The sequence below is a fragment of the Rana temporaria genome, chromosome 11, assembly GCF_905171775.1.
Source record: "Rana temporaria chromosome 11, aRanTem1.1, whole genome shotgun sequence".
Lineage (NCBI taxonomy): Eukaryota > Metazoa > Chordata > Amphibia > Anura > Ranidae > Rana > Rana temporaria.
The window spans coordinates 34,465,150-34,488,262 of record NC_053499.1 but is presented as its reverse complement, the minus strand read 5'-3'; the positions used below and the strand labels follow the sequence as shown (position 1 = coordinate 34,488,262).

Below are 23,113 nucleotides of genomic sequence, written 5' to 3'. Positions count from 1 at the left end.
GTCACCGCGTTCTGACATGATCGTTTTTTTTAACCGATGGTGTGTAGGCGCGACGGACCATCAGTCAGCTTCATCGGTTAACCGATGAAAACGGTCCATCGGTCCGTTCTCATCGGATGGACTGATCGTGTGTACGCGGCATAACACCCCTTTCACACTGGGGCGCTTATCAGGCGCTATAACGCGAAACATAGCGCCTGCAAAGCGCCCCGATAGAGCCGCTGCTCGCCAGTGTGAGGCCCCATGTACACGGGATGCTGCTAAACGTACGTTTAGAGACAGTTGGACGCTTTTTTTTTAACTGCCCCTAAACTCATTCAATGTTATCCTATGTGACCATGTACACAGTCTCGTTTATTGCCGTTTTTAGGCAGTTGCGTTTCTTTGAAAAATATTAAAGTGTATTCGTACAGTTTGTACTCCTGCGCTGACCTTAAAATATAAATGAATATGTGTATATCCGTGACATTCATACACCAGCTCTTGTGAATCGTTATCTCTAAATCTGTGATACATTCACATATATAGAAACAAAATGTAAAAATTATATAAAACACAAAATATATGAACCCCTTCTCCCCTGCAAACTCTTAAGCGCGTCTGCGCTATTAATCAAAATACGGAACTATAAATACACTAAATAGTCCAGTGCAATCGTGCATTAATACAATGTCCTCAAAAAGCGTGCCTCCAGTAAGTGCAGGAATTTGTGCCTTGCTGCAAAAAAAAAAATCGTGACTTTGCCACCTTATAGTGTCACCACCACCTCCTATTGCGCTATGCTCTCACCAGATTCAAAAAGGTAAACTGCATATAATCATATGGTGTACGAGTTCCTCTTCTGGTTCCCGAATCTCTGCGCTTCTTTGAAAGCAAAAAAATGGGTTCAGACGCCAAAGATTTCCATGCTTCAGACACCAAACTCGGCTAAACGCGGTAACCCGCGGTTAGCAGCGTTTCGTTTATAGGCATTTTTTTTAATGCAAACGCGGCAGAACGATGCTTAACACTTTTTAAAAATGTGGGTTACTACCTGTCAGTTAATTGTTTAGGAGCAAAAACATCCCGTGTACATGAAGCCTTAAAGCCCCGAGGACTTTCACACTGAAGTGTTGCTCTAGCAGGACGGTAAAAAAAGTCCTGCTAGCAGCATCTTTGCAGCGGTGTGTATACCGCTTCTCCACAACTCCTGCCCATTGAAATTAATGGGGCACCGCGGCTATACCGCCGGCAAAGCGCTGCTGTAGCAGCGCCTTGCGCTGGTTTTAACCCTTTATCGGCCTTTTTTTTTTGCTAGAAAATGACTTAGAAACCCCAAACATTATATATATTTATATTTTTTTCGTCAGCACCCAAATTCCCCCCCCTGACCTCTAAGGCCTCGTACACACGACCAAACATGTAGGGCCGACCGGACAATTTTCCGGCCGACCGGACAGGTTTCCAGCGGACAAATGTTTCTTAGCATGCTAAGAAACATGTCCACTGGAAGCCTATCCGCCGGACATGTCCGATGGTCAGTACGACTCATTGGACATGTCCGCTGGCCCGAGAACCCGCGCATGACGTCGAAGTGATTAGACGCATGCGTGGAAGCATTGAACTTCTGGGTTCGCGCACGTCACCGCGTCATTGTCGCCGTCACGTCACCGCGTCGTCTGTCCGCGGGGGAATTTGGTCTGATGGTGTGTACAGCCATCAGACCAAATGATCCCAGCGGACATGTCCGATGAAAACGGTCCGCGGACCGTTTTCATCGTACATGTCCGCTCGTCTGTACGAGGTGGTCCCCAGGCATCCTTCTTTCTTTTTTATGAATTTTTTTTTGTTCGTCAACTTGCGACACTCTCCCCCCCTGCTTCTGAACTTGCGATACCCCCCGGTTCTCTGCTCCAAGGGGCCCATGCCTAAAGCTTTGTAAGGGTCCTTTCACACGAGCGGACCGTTCGTCCGTTCATTACAAGTTTGTTAACGGACTTGTAATGAATCCCTATGGGATCGCGTCTGTTAGCGGATGGAGCATCCGCTAGCGTCCGCCGGGATCCGCTTTTGCGAACGGAAAAAACCCTATTTTTCTTCCGTTCGGCGGAACGGATCGGATGCAGACGGACAGACGGTCCGTCTGCATCCGATCCCCCATAGAGGAGAGCGGAGCAGAGACAGGGTGGTCTCTGCACTGTGTGCGGGGACCGCCCTATCCGCCGACAGCACAGCGGGGATCCCCGCTGAGCTTTGGCGGACACACGAAGCGGACCCAGAAACGGTCCGCTCCGTGTGAAAGAGCCCTAAGGGGCCCCAAAATTCCTGATGGCGACCCTGTACATAAATATATATTTTTTTTAGTAGAGACCCTAGAGAATAAAATGCTGCATTTGCGGAGCAGTCATTCAAATGCAATTTTTTGGGGAAAAAAATTACACTTTATTAAATAAAAAAGCCCAATTTTTTTTTTGTATAATGTGAAAGATTTTACGCCACGAGAATCGTGATCTTATTCTAAGCAAAAAAATTGTGATTCTCATTTTGGCCAGAATGGTGCCGCTCTAATCAGCCCCAAATCAGCCCCTACTATACACTTTGTCAATCAGTCCTGTGAAATTCTACTTAGTTGATACTCCTGTTTTCGTATGAAATTTCCAAGCGGGTTTTTCTGTGAATGGGTCTTGGCGCTGGCAGCCCTCTAAGCTTCTCCATTACTATTTGCCTGAGCAAATTTAATTTCTTTCTACACTTGCATCTGATACCTATATTATATCTAATAAACAGCAGCAATATAAACTAATGACTTATGAATCATGCATTATGGTCTGCCAAAGAACGTGAATTATTCATGTCTGATCATATGTTTTATATATAATTAAAAGGTGTGACTTTGCTTTTTCTGTCGGCTCGTGAATCATAAAAGCAGCAGGAAAATCTATTGGCTGTCTTATTCAAGTGAAACTTAATTGGAAAGCTGATAAATCCTGAAACCCTATATAGTCATTTTTGATTTGTGTTGGAATCTCGCCTATCACTTTCACATAAAATTATCTCCACCACTAGTGTAAGGGCTGAGTACGTTGTACTGCCCAATGTCAGTAGTGGTAATGTAGGGAAGCCTACAAATTTAAAGCAACGCCCAAGGAGATTTTTAAGTACTGAAGTTTGGCGCCATTCCACAAGTGTGCGTAATTTTATAGCGTGACATGTTGGGTATCTATTTACTCAGCGTAACATCTTCTTTCACATAAAAAGAAAACCTCTCGCTGAGAGGCTGAGACGGCCATCACTCCATCCACCTGGCAGATACAGACTTTATTGTCGTGATGATGCGGTGCGTGGACTGATTCCAGTGACCTCAGCAGAGAGCTCATCTATCTGCTGCCCCCACCGCCATCTTGGTGAGGGATTTAGAAAGTGAATCGCTCCGGCTTCACTGCCGATTCACTACAGCGCATGCGCGAGTCGTGCTGCACCGCCCTCACTGGTCCCTGTGTTCTGGGAGCCGAGTGTTTCCCAGAACACAACGGGCGGGAAGTGACACACTACCCGCAGACTCCCCGCAGAGAGGACTCCCGGAAGTGGGTGCAAATACCTGTCTTTGACAGGTATCTGCACCCCTCTGAAAGGTGTCAAATGTGACACCGGAGGGGGGAGGGTTCCGGTGAGCGTAAGTTCCACTTTAGGGTGGAGCTTCGCTTTAAAGAGGAAGTAAACCCTCATAATTTTTTTTGTAAAAACACCTGCAAGAGAAAGGCATAATGAGCTAGTATGCACAGCATACTAGCTCATTATGTGGCACTTACCTGCGATCAAAGTCCTCCTCGGTCCCGTCCACCGCCGCCACCATGTCCCCTTGTAGCTACTTCCTGTTATCGCCGCTCCAGCACTGTGATTGTCGAGAGAGGCGATGACGTCACTCCCACGCATGCGCGCGCGACCGGTAGATCACAGTGCATGCTCGAAAACACGGCATTAACCCCAATAATGCCATTCACAAAAACGGCACGCTCAGTGCGCCTGCGCCGTTGTCTTACGCCGTGCATGCGCGGTAGACATCGGTGCCCGTTTTTGTGAAAATATTTCCTTAACCCTGTAGGTTAAAGCGGTGGTTCACCCTCCTTCACATCATTAGACCATTACATTCGGCATCGTAGCGCGAGCTACGGTATGCCGGTCTTAAATTTTTAATCCCCATACTCACTGTGCTATCGATGATTGAAGAATCCGACTCCCGCGGGGAATGGGCGTGCCTATGGAGAGGGAGGATGATTGACGGCCGGCTCTGGCACGTCACGCTCCCCGAAGACAGCCGGAGTAGGTCTCGGCTATTCACTGCGCCTGCGCACAGGCTATGCGCAGGCGCCGTGAATAGCCAAGCCTATTTCGGCTATTTCCGGAGAAGCGTGACGTGCCAGGGCCGGCCGTCAATCACCTTCTCTCACCATAGGAACGCCCATTCCCCGGATTCTTCAATCATCGATAGCACAGTGAGTACGGGGATAAAAAATGTAAGACCGGCATACCGTAGCTCGCGCTACGATGCCGAATGTAATGGTCTAATAAAAAAAAACATATTTTTTTTTTTTAACAGGGTGAACCCCCGCTTTAAAGGGATATTTCTTGCACCTACAGGTAAGCCTTAATCTAGGCTTCCCTGTAGGTGCAAGTTGTGTGGTTGGGTTTACAACCACTTTAAGTCTTTAGGTTGAGGAATAAGCTGTAATACTTACCTGTTACTCCCTCTGACAAGCTTGTAAAACTCACCTCCATTCTCTAAACCTCTGGGTTGTAAGCAGGCTTTTACTGTCCTTTGTTAGGCTTTTGGTCCTGCATTGTTCTTGATGACTTCAGCATACGACGGCTGGTTGTGCCGCTTCAGGGAACTAATTGAACAGTATGGAGAAAGCTTGCTGGAGGTATAAGCTAAGTATTGCAGCTCATGGCCTGACCCCAGACCCGAGGAGCATTTAGCACTTGAACAGTGGCAGCTGGTGCTCCATTTTATTCAGGGACGCGGCAAACAAACCCCGACGCCCACTTGCTAGCACCCCCTACCAGGCCCGGACTGGCCATAGGGCATACCGGGCCCGCGGGTCGCGTCTCCCCCCAGTGCACTCTCAGCTGCGAGTCGGTGCCGCACTCGAGTGACAGTGACACCCGTCGGCACATCAGGGGACCGGGACCCACAACCAGGGCTTTTTTTCAGGGGGAACTTGGGGGAACTCAGTTCCACCACCTTTGGCTCAGACCCTTTGGTGCCTGCTCACCACAATCACTTGTAAACACAGAAGTCTGGTTTCTGTGTTTACAAGTGACAGCTTTGTAACCCCCTGAACTTTGCACTCTATATATAATGCAATTCTGGTATTTAATGCCCCTTTAAGACCCTTCTACTGCTTGTGAAATCTGAACGGGTCGTGGTTGAGTTCCTGCACCTATTTTCTGAGAAAAAAAGCTCTGCCCACAACGATCCCCTTCTCTCTGGCACGGTGGCCGCAGCTCTGATGATCTGATCAGTCTCGGCTGTCTCACAAAGCCGAGCAGAGTGAAGCCGCCTCCCCCTCCTCCTTTATGTTTACACAGGGGGAGGGGACCCGACATGCTGATCTGAGGTACATTATAGGTCTGAAGGGGGGTTCTGTATTGTGGGTGGGGGGAGTTCTGTATTGTAGGGGTGGTCTGAAATGTAGGGGGGTTCTGTATTGTAGGGGGGTCCTGTATTGTGGGGGGGTTCTGTAATGTAGGGGGGTCTGAAATGTGGGGGGGGGGTTCTGTATTGTAGGGGGGTCTGAAATGTAGGGGGGTTTTGTATTGTAGGGAGGTCTGTGTAACATACAGGGGGTCCAGAACTGTTAGGGGGGTGTCTGCGTAACAAACTGTGGGGGGCTGTGTAATGTAAAGGGGTCCAGAGGAGTAATGCTATGTAATGTAAAGGGGTCCAGAGGTGCAGGGTGCTGTGTAATGTAAAAGGGCCCAGAGGTGCAAGGTGCTGTGTAATGTAAAGGGGCCCAGAGGTGCAGGGTGCTGTGTAATGTAAAAGGGCCCAGAGGTGCAAGGTGCTGTGTAATGTAAAGGGGCCCAGAGGTGCGGGGTGCTGTGTAATGTAAAGGGGCCCAGAGGTGCAGGGTGCTGTGTAATGTAAAGGGGCCCAGAGGTGCGGGGTGCTGTGTAATGTAAAGGGGCCCAGAGGTGCAGGGTGCTGTGTAATGTAAAGGGGTCCAGAGGTACAAGGTGCTGGAACCCCCACATCCCATCATTAGCCGCCGCGCCACCCCCCCACCCGGGCTGCTCAGTCTTAAATGCCCAGGCCAATTTTTTGTCCCAGTCCGGGCCTCCCCCCCACACACCCACCTGCACTTACCCCATCCAGGTCACGGACAGCTTCCCTGGCTTCTGCTTCCAGCCAATCCAGCCGCTTCTCCACCCGGCCAATCCTGTCCTGATTGGCCGGGAGGAGAAGCAGAAAGACAATGGCGAATGTTGATTCACTAATGTCACAAGTGGATGGGCTCACTGCACCCCGAGCCCAACCTTTTGAAGCCAATTAGAGCCTCAGGCTCTAATCATGTGTGTAAAAAGAAAAAAAAAGAAAACCAAATCCATGCATCCCGACATGGAAATTAGGGGCTGGCGTATGGAGATTAGGAGAGCTGTGCCCCTGCGCCCCTTATGGACTGGCTCGCCGCTGCACTTTAAGTGCTGGCAGGCCCCACTGCAAGGGTGTTTTCTTTCTTTTTTTTTTGTCATTCAGCTTTAACAATAGTTTGAAGAACTACAAATAAAACATGGCTTATGCTGTACATTTTTTTTTTTTTGTATTTCCAGTTCTGTGTCTAGAAATTCTTTCGTGTTTTCTGTAGATGTAACAAAACGCTGTTTCATATAAGAACTTGTATCTATGCTGTACATATCCTTTAATTTGTTTTTAAAGGTCACGCATAACTTGTTGGAATACGCACAGCTCGGTATTAAGTATTTGACGTCGTTTTATCATTGGATCTGTGGCACTAGGAAGATAGATTCTTGAAGTGCAAATAACTGGTGATGCTGCAAATATGGGACCTGAGATTTGTCTTACGCGACACGCGGTCCGTTCTTTCACATGTATGAACTAGGACACAAAAGCACTAAGGGGCCTAATCCACAAAAACCCGGTGCAACGTATTTTTTCCCGTTTAAGTTACACCGCCGCAAAATCTCTACCTAAGTGCCCGATCCACATAACACTTACCTAGAAATTTTGAGCGGTGTAACTTAAATCCGTCCGGCGCAAGGCGTTCCTAATTTAATGGGGCGAGTCCCATTTAAATTAGGCGCGCTCCCGCGCCGGACGTACTGCGCATGCTCCCGACGTCATTTTCCCGACGTGCTTTGCGCGGTTTTACGTTGCGCCGGGTTTTGAGAATCGCGACGGGCATAAAAAAAAAAAAACGAGTTGCGGTGAAAAAAAATAAATAAAAAAAAGACAGCGACGCGGGATAGAAGGGTCTACTTTTACATGGTGTAAACAGTTTAGGCCTTGTAAAATCAGCCCTAATATTGCGACGGCAAACTAATACTTACGGAGAAAAAACGAAGCGTAAAAGCTTTGTGGATCTCCGTAAGTGCTAATTTGCATACCCGAAGCGGCATTTCGACGAGAAATGCCCCCAGCGGCGGATGCGGTACTGCATCCTAAGATCCGACAGTGTAAGTCCCTTACACATGTCGGATCTTCTGCCTAACTATGAGAAACTGATTCTGTGCATCAGTTCCATAGATAGAAACAGGGATACGACGGCGTATCAGTAGATACGCCGGCGTATCCCTTTTGAGGATCAGGCCCTATAAGTGTATATTCCATAAGAAGGAAATAATTGCATAACCTCTGAGGGTTAATGGTAATTATCTTTTATTGCGAGCGTCTTATGTTGCTTTAAAATAAAAATATGCATATCCCCTAGCTACGTATTCTCGAATGAAAGGGAACGATGACTCACTGTCTACTGTTAAATCCTAATTGTAAATGTATAATTGAATTTCTGCTGTTTAACTTTCTTTGGTAATTTAATTTATTAGCTTATTTTTGTGTGGCTTGATTTTAACCTTTTCATTAGCTAAAGGAGTTTGCTGAGGTGAACCTTATTTTTGGCCGCCATGTTACAAAAAGTGCGAATTTATAACGGCTACCAATCAGAAATCAGTTGTCATTATTCTGCCCAAAGTGTGTTGTAAAACGGCAAGATTGCGGTTTTGTCTATAAAAAAATAAACAAGAAAAAGTGTGGCAATAGGAATATATATATATTGGTGTAAAATGAAGGATGGATGGCCGCACTCCAAACCAAACGGGTTGTCTTTATTTAAACGAACAGCAAAAACATACCAGTTTACAGCAACAGAAACAGGAGGATAACCGACGTTTCGCACTGACTTAGTGCTTATTCATGGCCACTTTTTTTTCCGGCGTAAAGTTACCCCTGCCCTATGAGGCGTAGATGAGGCGTACCAATGTTTGGTATGGACGTCGGAACAGCGTAGAATGTTTGACGTTTTACGCCGTTTGCGTAAGTCGTTCGCGAATAGGGCTGGGCGTCATTTACGTTCACGTCGAAAGCATTGGTTTCTTGCGGGTTAATTTGGAGCATGCGCACTGGGATACTTTCACGGACGGTGCAAGCGCCGTTCATAAAAAGCGTCATTTACGCGGGGTCACAATAAATTTACATAACACACGCCCACATCTTCCACATTTGAATTAGGCGGGCTTACGCCGGCCTATTTACGCTACGCCGCCGCAACTTTGCTTTGTGAATACAGCACTTGCCTGTCAAAGTTGCGGAGGCGTAACGTAAATAGGATACGTTACGCCCGCACAAAGATGCGCCCTCCTACGTGAATCTGGGCCATAGCCTACAATTGATGACCTCCCTCTGAAAATGCTAGTTGCCTGACTTTCAAGCTGAGCCTTTGGCTTTTGTACTTTCCAACCATCAACGTTCAAATTTCCCTTAAAGTGGATGTAAACCATCCAGGCCTTTTTTTCAGCTGGAACTTGTTCCACCACCTCTGGCTCAGACCCTCTGCTTTCTGTTTACCTCTATCTCTCTTGTAAACACAGAAGTCCAACTTCTGTGTTTACAAGTGACAGTTTGTCTCCCAATGGCTCCCACTGAGTGCAAGATGGGGGCAAGTGAGATGCAGATGCCCACACCCCCACTGGATGATCTCCTCGCATCCTGCCCCTTTTACCCCTTCAATACTTGGCTTTTATACCCACCTCAATACCGGGCCTATTCTGGCACTTCTCTCCTACATGTACAAATCATCATTCTTTTGCTAGAAAATTACTCAGAACCCCCAAACATTATACTGTATATATTTTTTTAGAAGACACCCTAGGGAATAAAATGACGGTCATAATTTTTTCAAACGCCTTTTTTTTTGGAAAAAAAATTGTTTCATGAATTCAAAAATAACAAAACGGTAAAGTTAGCCCAATTTTTTTGTAAAATATGAAAGATTATGTTACACCGAGTAAATAGATACCCAACATGTACTAAACTTCGGTACTTAAAAATCTCCATAGGCGACGCTTTGAAAGTTTTTACAGGTTACCAGTTTAGATTTACAGAGGAGATCTAGTGCGAGAATTGTTGCTGGCACTCTAACGCACTTGGCGATACCTCACATATTTGGTTTGAACGGCGTTTACATATGTGGGCGGGACTTAAATGTGCATCTGCGTGCAAGCTACCAGGGACAGGGGCATTTTAATTTAATTTTTTTACTTATTTATTTATTTTTTTACTTTTTTTTATCACTTTTATTCCTATTACAAGAAATGTAAACATCCCTTGTTATAGGAAAGGTATGTGACAGGTCCTCTTTATGGAGAGATGTGGGGTCAATAAGACCCTGCATCTCTCCTGCAGGCTGGAAAGCATGAGGTTGTGAAAAAAAATTCACCTATCTCATGCTTACTAGCCGCAGTCGCGGCTTTGTTTACTTCCGGGTAACCGGGCGTGACGTCATCACATCGCGCCCGGGCCTCCGACGGTCATAGAGATGACTGCTACCATTTTGCTTTTAAATGTCCTTATTTCTTCTGAGAAATCCTCACTTCCTGTTCTTCTGTCTGTAACTCCACACAGTAATGCAAGGCTTTCTCCCTGGTGTGGAGATGGGACTTCCTTTTACACAGAATGCTGTGTAAACAGGGAACTCTCCCATATGTACGGCACTTGTCCCGCCGCCTCCCCGTTCCCTCCATGGCAGTCAGCATATATATCTCTTGTGGCCCCCGGCGCTCAGGGATTCGTTGGGGGCCACAAAAGATATACATGTTAAAATTACCAGGCGGGCCGTCCAAAACCGGAACATGGGCCACTATTGGCGTGCTATAGAGGAATACGATTTATTCACCTTTTATGCCTGGGGTTTACAACCACTTTAAAAAAAAGTCGGGAGGTGTGATTGTTCACAACTAATACGATCATTTTTCATCAATCTGATTGATCACAAAGAGTTAGTGTAGTTTTCACACATACATAAATAAACATTCTCTGTTGACATTTAGGAGAATAAAATGATTATACCAGAATTTTGGAATCTTTTCCATTGAAACGATTTCTATATTTCCTAAATTCTAACATTCATCGGCTGGCAGCCGTCCCAATTAGCCATGTGTTCACTTGCCATTTTACAAATACCGCCAATGGCAAAGTCATTCATCCCATTCACATCTCATCTGCTCTTCTTCTGTCAATGACTATTTATTTACATTGGAAAAAAAAGTGGCAAAACTAAAATTCACGTGAAAACAAAAAGATGATACTCCTATGTGTCTGGTATTATTACCTTTCTCAGTAAAAATCAGAATTGTAATCATTACCACCTTCATCTTGCTTTTAAAGTGGAACTACACTGCGTCTGAGCCCCACAAACCCAAAAATATATTTTACATTTAAAGCAAACTCACCCACCCATCTTTATTTTGCATGGGAAATCACTTTGTCCACCCCCAGCGTATCTGACCGTGGCCATCTTGAGTATGGGCAGATGACTCATGAAGCATTTATTTCCTAGCTCAGGCATGCAGGCAGGAGTGTGGGTTTAGCTGAGAAAGCCCCTCCCCCTCCTGAATACTCCTGCGATGTATGATATCATTTGCCTAGGCCTGGAAACCAAAAAGTAACTTAACAAATGCAACAAAAACATTTTTTTTTCTGTCACAATGTATAGTAAAAGATTTCCTAACATCTGTTCCCAGTCTTGCCACAAAGAGTTAATCCAGCTCTGAGCAATCCTCTTTTCTTTTTTCAGTGAGATAAACGGACAAACAGGAGAACATTTTTGTCCGTTCTTCCCCCTTGCTGTGAGTGACAGGTTATTTACATATCTCATGCACTATCCTGAGACAGGCCTTATTTTTTAATTCCCACCCCCACTCCTTTTTTTAGTGTAAGGAATACACAGGAGAAAATGCATGTTGACAAGGGGAGTGTAGAGGTGGGCGGGGAGTCTACTGACATCATGACTCCACCCACCGAGCTCCAGACAACAGACCCACCCACAGAATCTGCAGTTTTTCAGTTCTTATAACAGACAGAGGGGAGACATTTGACAGGTAAGGATACATGCAGGAGGCATGTATATCCTTATAGATCAGCACTATGGCAGTAGTTTAGAAAGGATGAGAGTGGGTTTACATCCACTTTAAAGCAGAGTTCCACCCAAAAGTGGAAGCTCAGCTTATCTGCCAAGGTACAAAATGGAAGGATGAGGTAAGTGAAGGAGGACTGCACTAAGGTAGAGGAAGCTATTTAGGGGGGAAAAAAATTACCTTTACAACACCTTTAACCACTAGGGTACCGCACGCCGTCATATGACGTCCTGTCATTTAAAGCCTTAAAATTGACGCTCTTTTTTTATTTATAGCCCAAAAATTAAAAACCGCACAGGCGATCAAATACCACCAAAAGAAAGCTCTATTTGTGGGGAAAAAAAGGACATCAATTTTGTTTTGGAGCCACATCGCACGACCGCGCAATTGTCAGTTAAAGCAACGCAGTGCCGGAAGCTAAAATCTCGTCTGGGCAGGAAGGGGGTGTATGTGCCCAGTAGGCCAGTGGTTAAGATAAAAAGCCTTCTGTGAGCAGCAGCTGCCCCAGCACCCCCTAATACTTACCTGAGCCTCATCTCTGTCCAGTGATGTCCACAATGCCCCTTGGCCCTCCTAATTGGCTGAAACACAGCAGCAGTGCCATTGGCTCCCGCTGTTGTCAATCAAATTCAGTCAGCCAATCAAGAGAGAGAGAGGGGACGGGGCCGTGTCTCAATGGACACGGGTAGCTGTGACTCGGCTTGGGTGCCCCATAGCAAGCTGCTTGCTGTGGGGGCGCTCGACAAGAGAGAGGGGCCAGGAGCACTGAAGAGGGACCTGAGAAGAGGAGGATCCGGACTGCTTTGTGCAAAACCAACTGCACAGGGCAGGTAAGTATGATATGACTTTACAATCACTTGAATCTCTCATTGTAATGCAGTTTTGCAAAGGCGAAAACTAAAATGTTACAATGATGAGAAATCAATGCTGGATTGCAATATTGCAAGTGCGCACGAGATCTAGGGACTGATACGGAAAGGTAAAATTGCGGTAGATGTATCATTTTGCATCTCCCGCGGTCGAATGGTAAGTGGCACACACTTTCTATTACAAGTTTATCCACACTGCAAATGAGGAATTCCAGAGGTCAGAATGTGCGTATTTATTTACAAGGCAGCCCATGGTCTGCCTAATGCTCAAATACCAAAGTATGTTTGGCACTGTGGTTAGTAGTGTGTTTTTGTTGTAATTTGGAAAGCAGGGATTTGAATTGTTTATGTTGCCAAAAGTTCTAAATGAAGTTTTTCATTTCTTTCCTCTCCTGCGGCTGCCAACAGAAGCATGATTTTCAAGTTAAGCCTAGCAATCTGCAGAAAATACGGCAGACTGCGCAAATATTGTGTGTCATCGAGACGGTTTCAACACGCAGACGGGAGCTCAGAGGCAGAGTCTGAGAAGGCCTTGCATGTACCAGTCATGGTCAATGAAGTCATCAGCTGCTTGTGCCCAAAAGAAGGACAGGTCAGTCATTTTTATTTCTTTATTTTCACCCGAAATACTTATTATTTTTTCGTCTGCAGCATTTGTCAAATGGGTTTTGATTAAACATGGGTCCCTTCTTCAGACCTCCCAAAGAGAGATCCCATCTGCGCCCCCAATAAGCCACAACCTATGTTGCTTGCATCATCCTGGAAAACTTAAAGTGGTTGTAAACCTCAGACATGAAATATGAACAGAGCATATCCCTCTATAGAGGGTACTTGTCCCAATTAAATGCACTAAGTGTCAATTCTATCTGCTGCTTTGTTCCTCTGCAATCAGCATGAGTCACTTCTGACAAGTTTTAACACCAAAATAAAAATAACAGGGGAGGGAGCTTCAGCAGATCGACAGTCTCAGCTCAGTTCCTGTGTGCTGTGTGAAGGAGGGGGGAGGGGTAGGGGTGGGGGCTGTCTCTTCCCTCCAATCAGCTCTCAGGCCCCGTACACACCATAGAATCCATCCGCTGAAAAATCTCAGCGGATCGGTTTCAGCGGATAGATTCTATGGTGTGTACAATCCAGCGGATCTGTTTCCGCGGATTTTTATCCCCTGGGATGGATTTCAAGCGGATATAAATTTGAAGACATGCTTTCAAATCTATCCGCTTGAATCCATCCCAACGGATTGATCCGCTGGTCTGTACAGACTCACCGGATCAATCCGTCCGAAGGGATCCCCCGCATGCGTCGTAATGATTCGACGCATGCGTGGAATTCCTTATATGACAGCGTCGCGCTCGTCGCCGCGTCATCATCGCGGCGACGGCGCGACACGTCATCGCGAGGGGATTTCGGCGCGGATTTCGATCCTATGGTGAGTACACTCCATCGGATCCAAATCCGCTGAAATCCTCGAGAGGATTTATCCGCGGAAACGGTCCGCTGGACCGTATCGGCGGATAAATCCTCTCGTGTGTACGGGGCCTCGGAGCTCTCCTCACTGACCTGCAGAGTGCAAATTCAGCTATCTGCCCCCCTTTTTTCTGAACTCTTGGTCAAGTTAAAAAAAAAAAATTCAACTTTCCATCTATTAAATCTTCTTCCCTTAGTTGTTTTAACTTTGGATAGTACATTCTTTTTCTGCCAGTAAATACCTTATACAGCCCACTTCCTGTTTCTTGTCTGGTAAAAAGCCTAGGCTTATGACATCATTCATAGCTCTCTCTCTCTCACTCTCGGTGATAGTTTGTCAGGAAGGCAGGGTAGTGAGTCATAAGAGGGCAACTGAGAGCTGCGAAGCTGGAGGTGTGCCTCTGTGTCTCTGTGTAAATCCAGGAAGGGAACAGGCAGCAGCTTCAGCTGCTCACAGTTAAAATGGATGCAGCCAGACTCCGTGGAGGGAGATTTCTGCAGCATATTTGGCAATAACAGAATCATAGTATATATAAAATAATATGCAAAGTGGTTGGAAAGAAGCTTCAGAATGGCAAAGATGAGATGAGATTACCATGGGCCTCTTGGCTGCTTTTCTGATTAATGCTCTCCTTGCCCGGCCTGTCAGTTTAGGTGGAGGGCCATGTCTTGTAGGTTTGCAGTTGTGCCATACTCTTTACATTTTCAATTGATGGAATGAACAGAGCTCCATGAGATGTTCAAAGCTTGGGATATTTTTTTATAACCTAATCCTGCTTTATACTTCTCCACAACTTTATCCCTGACCTGTCTGGTGTGTTTCTTGGCCTTCATGCTGTTTGTTCACTAATGTTCTCTAACAAACTTCTGAGGGCTTCACAGAGCAGCTGTATTTATACTGAGATTAAAGAGGAGTTCCACCCAAATTTGGAACTTCCTCTTAACCCACTCCTCTCCCCCTTACATGCCACATTTGGCATGTAATTTTTTTGGGGGGGGAGTGGGGGCTTCAGCACGAGTGGGACTTCCTGTCCCACTTCCTCCTTCCTGTAGGCGACTAAGCTTAGTCGCCTTCAGGAAGTGGCTGCTGTTGGCGATCGCCTAGGACACGTCACAGGTCCTAGGCGATCTCCTGGCCAATTACACGGCGCGGCGCCGGGCCGCGCCGCTCGCGCATGCGCAGTGCCGCGCCGCTCGCGCTCGCGCATGCGCAGTGGGTGCCCGGCCGTGAAGCCGAAAGCTGTCACGGCCGGGTGCCCACACTGAAGATGAAGACGCCGGCCGGGGAGGGGGGGAGAGGAGCGGAGCCCCGGCCGGCGCGTCGCTGGAGCGCTGGAGCAGGTAAGTGCCTGTTTATTAAAAGCCAGCAGCTACACTTTTTGTTGCTGCTGACTTTTAATAAACACACAAATGGCTGGAACTCCCCTTTAAATTACACAAAGGTGGACTCTATTCACTAATAAGGTAACTTCTGAAGGCAATTTGTTCAACTAGATTTTAGTTGGGGGTATAGGAGTAAAGGCGGCTAAATACAAATGCACGCCACACTTTTTCACATATTTAATTGTAAAAAAAATTGAAAGCCATTTATTATTTTACTTTCACTTCATGATTATGTTCCACTTTGTGTTGGTCTATCACATAAAATCCATTTACGTTTGATTGTAACATGATTTTTTTATTTTTTATTTCAAGCAGTATAAATACTTTTTCAAGGCACTGTGTCTGCTCTGTGCAATGGAATTGCACAGAGTCCTGCTAGCAATGGTATTGCACAGAGCGGCCCCAAACCTCTCTGTCCAGTGCCCCCATGGGAAACCATTTCCCACGGGGGCGGTCATGCGTGCCCGCTTCCGAGCCCCGCTGCTGCATCTATTGCCACAGACAGTGGTACTTGTCTCCGCCCCCAGAACAATTGTCAGTGGAGTTGATTGACAGGAGCAGGAGCCAATGGCTCCTGCTGCTATTAATCTGCCCAATGAGGAGGGAAACAACCGCAAGAGCCGCTGTTTTTGTGCACGTCGATGGATCCAATCAGGCTCAGGTAAAAATTAGAGGGAGGCTGGGGGAATCCGGTAGCAGGCAGAGAGTTTTTTTTACCCTAACACCCCTTTTACACTGGGTCGCTTTGCAGGCGCTATAACGCTAAAAATAGCGCCTGCAAAGTGACCTGAAACAGCCGCTGCTGTTTCTCCAGTGTGAAAGCCCAGAGGGCCCCAAGGGCTTTCACACTGGAGTGGTGCGTTGGCAGGACGGTAAAAAAAGTCCTGCTAGCAGCATCTTTAGAGTGGTGAAGGAGCGGTGTGTATACCGCTCCTGCCCATTGAAATCAATGGAGCACCGCGGCTATACCACTGGAAAAGTGCCTCTGTAGAGGCGCTTTGCGGTGGTTTTAACCCTTTCTCGGCTGCTAGCGGGGGGTAAAAGGCCACTAGAGGGTGAATAGCATTGCAAAATTGACGGTAAAGCACCGATAAAAACAGCGGGGCTTTACCAACGACGTCACCCCAGTGTGAAAGGGGCCTAATGCATACAATGCATTAAAGGGGTTGTAAAGGTAAAAGTTTTTTCACCTTAATGTATCCTATGCATTAAGGTGAAAAAACTTCTGACAATACTGCCCCCCCAAGCCCCCCGTTATAATTACTTGAGCCCTCGAAAGTCCCGTGCCTGTCCACGTCATTTTCCTCGTCGCTCACCCTGGCTATTGATTGGGTAGAGTGGATGGATAAAAAGCAGCGCAGCCATAGGCTCGCGCTGCTGTCAATCACATCCAATGACACGGCGCACCGGGTGGGCGGGGCCGAGTGATACAGTGAGCGGCAATAGCCGCTCGCTGTATCACAGGAGCGTGCCCGCAAGGACTCCACACCATGCAAGCTCGCTCGCATTAAGGTGTGGAGTGCTTGCCTGGAGAAGCCGACACAGCCGCCGAGGGACCCCCAGAAGAAGCAGTTTGGGGACACTCTGTGCAAAACAAGCTGCACAGTGGAGGTAAGTATAACAACTTTGTTATTTAAAAAAAAAAAAAAGTTTTTCTTTACTGGTCCTTTAAGGTTAAAAAAACCTTTAGAACCACTTTAAAGCGGTTTCTGTTTGATCTTCAACTGCCAAGATGTTGCACATGTGACAATTTTATGACGCCAGCCATTAGATGGTTTGACCATTTGTTTGAGTTCACAACCAATGTGACACGTGCCAGGAATGTAATGTTCCTTGAAACTGTTTAATCAATGGGTTTAGTTCCGCTTTTATTTTAGGTACCCATAGATATAGCTGCTTTGGGTGACATTCCTATTTCTGGGTTGGTTTTCCTTCCTGTGTCCCCAATACATAGATTTCCTTTTTTTCTGTTGGGTTACAGGGACAAAGACTGTCAGGAAAACTTTGGGTTTAGAACCAGCAATAAAAAAAAAAAACTGAGGCCCAGATTCTCGTAGATCGGCGTAAAACTGGGCGAGCGTAACGTATCTGATTTACGTTACGCCGCCACAAGTTTTTCAGGCAAGTGCTTTATTCACAAAGCACTTGTGTGTAAAGTTGCGGTGGCGTAACGTAAATCACCCGGCGGAATTCAAATTCGGCGGGTAGGGGGCGTGTAGCATTTAAATGAAGCGCATTCCCGCGCCGAACAAACTGCGCATGTGCCGTCCGTAAAATATCCCAGGGTGCATTGCTCCAAATGACGTCGCAAGGACGTCATTGGTTTCGACGTGAACGTAAATGATGTCCAGCCCCATTCACAGACGACTTACTCAAACGACGTAACTTTTCAAATTTCGACGCGGGAACGACGACCATACTTAACATTGGTTGCGCCTCATATACCCAGGGGCAACTTTACGCCAGGACAAGCCTAACGTAAATGTCGTAACTTTACTGCGTCGGCCGTGCGTACGTTCGGGAATTCGCGTATCTAGCTAATTTGCATACTCAACGGGGAAAACGACGGAAGCGCCACCTAGTGGACAAAAAAAAAATTGCATTTAAGATCCGACGGCGTAAGAGACTTATGCCTGTCGGATCTAATGGTCGCGTAGATACGACGGCCCAGACTAGGACTTACGACGGCGTACATGGCGCTGCGCCGTCGTAAGCCCTTTGAGAATCTGGGCCTGAATTTCTAAGAACCTTTATTATTTTTAGCAAGTATACAACTGAATTAATATTATTATTATTTTCAAATTTGCCTGGAGTACATATGCAGTTAAGGTTTCTACTTTGCCTCTGCTTAAATGCCTCTCCATTTTGGGGGGTTTACTAATTGAATGAATCATCTTTCCCATATGTCTGTACATTGGAATTTCAATGCCAACACTGTGAAATGTTTGCGCTCAGACACAATGTATATAGACAGTTCTGTTAACACATGGCTTTCACTTATGTGTTGATCAGGCAAACATCTGTATTTCTCGCCCCATTTATTTTAATTACACAAATTCATATAAAGCAACAATGCATCTGTCCGGTCTATGCAATCACAACATATGGATAAATAGGAGCCAAAAATATGATTTACGTCAAAACACACATTAAGCTTTTTTAAACATGAATGAAAGTGAAGTTCCTCTTGCTGTCAGTCCTTTCTACTCTGATATTTACTTATGTAATCGCATAATCACCAGGAAATTGTAGATGGATAGACCAAGATATAGCGAATGCAGGATAGAGATAGTTGGGTAGCTAGATGGACTGATAGGTAAAGTATGTAGTTAAATAAAAAGATATGGGGCAACAGGGGAGCACAGTGGGCAGATATTGCTATGAATTTTTCAAAGGGGCTAAAATTGTGAGGCTGCCCCTTCCATTACAATCATCTGATTTAAACTGACAGCTCAAGCAGACCTAACCTGGCTATACAAAACGGACTGTATAATAACTGTACAATCTCCTTAATTCCCCGTACACATGATCGCACCTTTGTCCGACCAAATTCCATCGGAGGAAAAAGAGTACGGGCCAGATCCACAAAAACTGGCGTATATTTAGGTGGGCGTAACTCAGAGTGGCTCTTAGGGTATCCACAAAGCACTTGCTCCTATATGTGCGCCGGCGTAACGTAAATCGGCCGGCGTAAGCCCGCGTAATTCAAAGTAGGCTTGGAGTGGGCGTGTTGTATGTTAATCTAGCATGACCACACGTAATTGACGCTTTTTACGAACGGCGCATGCGCCGTCCGTGAACGTATCCCAGTGCGCATGCGCAAAATCACGTCGCAAATAGTCAATGCTTTCGACGTGAACGTAACTTACGAAAAGCCCTATTCGCGAAAGTTTACGCAAACGACGGAAAATTTGACGCTGTCCCGACGCCCATACCTAACATTGCGTACACCTCATAGAGGCAGGGGTAACGTTACGCCGAAAAAAGCCTTACGTATACTACGTAAAAAAATGCAACGTACGTTTGAGAATCAGCGTATCTAGCTAATTTGCATACTCTACGCGGAAATCAACGGAAGCGCCACCTAGCGGCCAGCGTAAATATGCACCTAAGATCCGACGGCGTACTAAGACGTACGTCAGTCGGATCTAGCCCAGATTCAGGCGTATCTTCTTTTGTGGATACAAAACAAAGATATGACGGCGCATCGTAGAACTTACGCGGCGTATCAATAGATACGCCGCCGTAAGTTCTTTGTGGATCTGGCCCTACATGTTCTCTATGTGAACTCCAATGGAATTCATCGTAATTTCCGATGGAATTACTCCAATGGGGCATACACACGATAGGAATTTCCGATGGAAAAAAGTCCGTCTGAAATTCCGATCGTGTGTACGGGGCATTAAAGTTACTAAAACTGCATTATAAGAAGACAAGCCGACATAACCATTTTAATTTCCCTGATTTTAGTTTGTAAGCTCTAACGAGCAGGGCCCTCTGATCCCTCCTGTATTGATTTGTATTGTAACTGTACTGTCTTGCCCCCATGTTGTAAAGCGTTGCGTAAACTGTTGGCGCTATATAAATCCTGAATAATAATAGTATCAAGTCAAGAAGGCTCTTTCACTACGTAGTGAATAGTATATCTAAAGCTCCCATTTTTAATTCACCCAGACCAAGTGGACTCTATGATATGGGCACAAAAGCAGAGGATAGAGTCAATCCCTCTCTCGGCTGATGAGGAGAAAGCATTTGACAGGATCGCGGATCGCGTGGGATTACATGTTTGAAGTCCTGAAAAACATTGTTTTTCAGGACCATATGATGTCTTGGATTGGAGCCATTTACTCTAATCTAAAGCACAAATGTTAGAGTAAACAAGACTTTTTGCAATAGCTTCGCTATAAATAACGGCACTAGACAAGGGTGCCCATTGTCATCCTTGATGTTTATCCCAATGCTTGAGCCACTTCTGAGAATAATCAGAGCAAACCCTGTAATAAAAAGCTTCCACATAGACAGGAACTACAAAGTAACTACATACGCAGATTATATGTTATTTTTCTTAACAGGCCCTCAACTGCCTATTCCAAATTTACTCAAAGAGTTTGACACTTTTCAAACTATCCAAAATTTTGAAGGTAAATTTTGATAAGTAAGTAGCTTTGTGAATCTTCCCCTTTACGCCAATCTCACAGGACATGAAACAACAATATCCTTTCACATGGGCTGTGTCTCATATTGGCCTCTTGGGTATTAAAAAACCAACTGTGCTCTTACAACTATATACAAAACATTTTCTACCTGGTACTTTCACAAATTTGACAAGATCTTCAAAAATGGAAAAAACATTTCACGACTGGATTAAATTGCAATTATAAAAAAGAATTTTACCCTGTTTTACTATACAAACTATTCCTATTCAGATACCGTTATCCCTAGACCAAGAACTTAACCAGTTCATCTGAAGCACTACCTTATGCTTACCCAAATGCAAAAGAGGTTTACTACTATGCATGTCATCTTGTGAGAATAACGGACTGGTTCTTCAATGAAAACATCAAGAGAAAGAGGAAACAAGAAAAGACAATGCATGGTTGCACCTATTAGTGGATGGTCATCAATGGCTGTGTCTATTTGCACTGACTAGGGTAGAGTTCAAGATTAAAAAATTGAACAATCTTGAACTCTAACCTAGTCAGTACAAATAGACACAGCCATCGATGACCATCCACTAATAGGTGCAACCATTCATTGTCTTTTCTTGTTTCCTCTTTCTCATTATAACCTATCAGTGCCACTGTATTAGTGCCCATCGGTGAAGGAGAAAAAATACTTATTTGCTAAATTTTATGACCAAAATTATAATTTTTTTTTTTTTCAAAATGTTTTATCTTTTTTATTTTCATTTGTTCAGCAAAAAATTTAAAACCGAGCAGTGATTAAATACCACCAAAAGAAAGCTCTAATTGTCCCCAAAAAATTATTACAAATTTCATATGGGTGCAGTGCTGCATGACCGACCGTGCAGTTGTCATTCAAAATGCGACAGTGCTGAAAGCTGAAAATGAGTCTGGTCAGAAAGGGGGTATAAGTGCCTGGTAAACAAGTGGTTAAAGCGATTGTAAAGTCTTGTTTTTTTTTTCAAAATAACAAACATGTTATACTTAGCAGCTTTGTGTAATGGTTTTGCGCAAAACAGCCCCGATTCTCCTTTTCTTGCGTCTCTTTGGTGCTCCTGGCCCCTCTCTTTCCTGGTGAGTGTCACCACAGCAAGCAACTTGCTATGGGGGCATCTGAGCCAAGCCACAGCTCCCTGTGTCCATTCAGACATAGAGCTGCGGCCCCACCCTCTTTGTCTACTCATTGGCTGACTGACTTTGACAGTAGCGGGAGCCAATGGCACCACACTGCTGTCTCAGCCAATGAGGGGGGGAGTCCGGGGCAGCCGAGACACTTCGGCAACGTCACTGAATCTAGAGGGACTTCAGGTAAATATTACGGGGGCTGAGGGGGAATGCTGCACACTGAAGCCTTTTTATCTTAAGGCAGAATTTTTTTTTTATCTTAATGCATTTACAATCACTTTAAGGGACAAGTTGTGATATATTTTTAAATACAGGCACTTTTTGTTTCATGCTGAACACTGAATTTATGTTTATGACATAAGTTGCACAGTGGTACCTTGTATCTAGAACATGGGTGTCAAACTCAATTTAATCGTGGGCCCCATCAGCATTATGATTGCCGGTTGCATCTGTAAGATTAGATGTCCAGCGCATCCCCTCCCCTTACTTTAGATGTCAAGAGCCACCCCACCATCAGAAGTTAAGTCCCCCACTCTCCCTTACATCACAGTGCACTCCCCTTTCCTTGTGCTGCTGCTGGAAAGAAGCGGGTTGCATTGCTTGAAAGCATAAAGTAAAGCCCTGTACACATGGGTCAGAATCTTGTCAGGAAAAAAACGTTTTTCCTGATGAGATTCTTGGCAAGAATCTCTTGCTGGCAGAGTGTACACACACTAAATTCAAATGAGCCACTGTTCTTTTAAGTGGCAAGAACGCGGTGACGTCATCGACTACGACGAGCATGCGCTCATCAAATTCGATACTGTCGCCGCCATCTTGCTGCACCCTACACTGCCCTTGGAAGCTGCCGCGCATGCGTCAAAGTAATTTCGAGCATGCACGGGTTTCCATGGAGGCAGGTAAGTATACACACTCTCGGGTTTCTCGGCAGGAAAACACTGCTGAGAATTCCGACGAGGAAAATAGAGAGCAGGTTCTCTATTTTTTCTCGTCGAGATTCTGGCCAGTTTTCCCGACGAGAAACCATACACACGCACGGTTTTCTCTGTAGAAAGCTCTCCCAGCAGCTTTCTTGCCCAGAAAACCGTGTGTGTGTGTACGAGGCTTTAGGGTCTGGAGGAGGACCAGAGAAGAGCTGGAGCTCTCCTGCAGCTACAGGAGATGGCCACATAAAATGGCCTGGAGGGCCGAATTCGGCCCACGGGCCTTGTGTTTTGACACCTTTGATCTAGAATATGAATTAATGTGGATATGTGATTTTCATTTGTGCTGGGAAAAAGAAGAGCGTAGGGGGTGGACTGTTTGTGCAGCAAAGGCTGGATGGTCCGGTGTTGGCTCTGACCTAGAAGGGGATGAAGTAAGTGTGGAAGATTTCACTGATAGGCTATGTCTGAGTACATGCGACATGGGATTCCTGAAATATTTGTAGAAGGAACCAGTAAAAAAACAACTCATTGACTG

The 23,113-nt window shown here is 45.6% G+C and overlaps 1 protein-coding gene across 1 annotated transcript in view; it reads left to right on the top strand.

Moving 5' to 3' along the window:
- Nucleotides 1–23,113, top strand: part of METTL15 (methyltransferase like 15) — a 257,519-nt gene that overhangs the window by 8,501 nt on the left and 225,905 nt on the right. Inside the window, exon 2 of the mRNA XM_040328339.1 lies at nucleotides 12,906–13,089. Coding sequence (XP_040184273.1) covers nucleotides 12,910–13,089 — 180 coding nt within the window. The 5' untranslated portion in view covers nucleotides 12,906–12,909. The remainder of the gene's footprint in view (nucleotides 1–12,905; nucleotides 13,090–23,113) is intronic.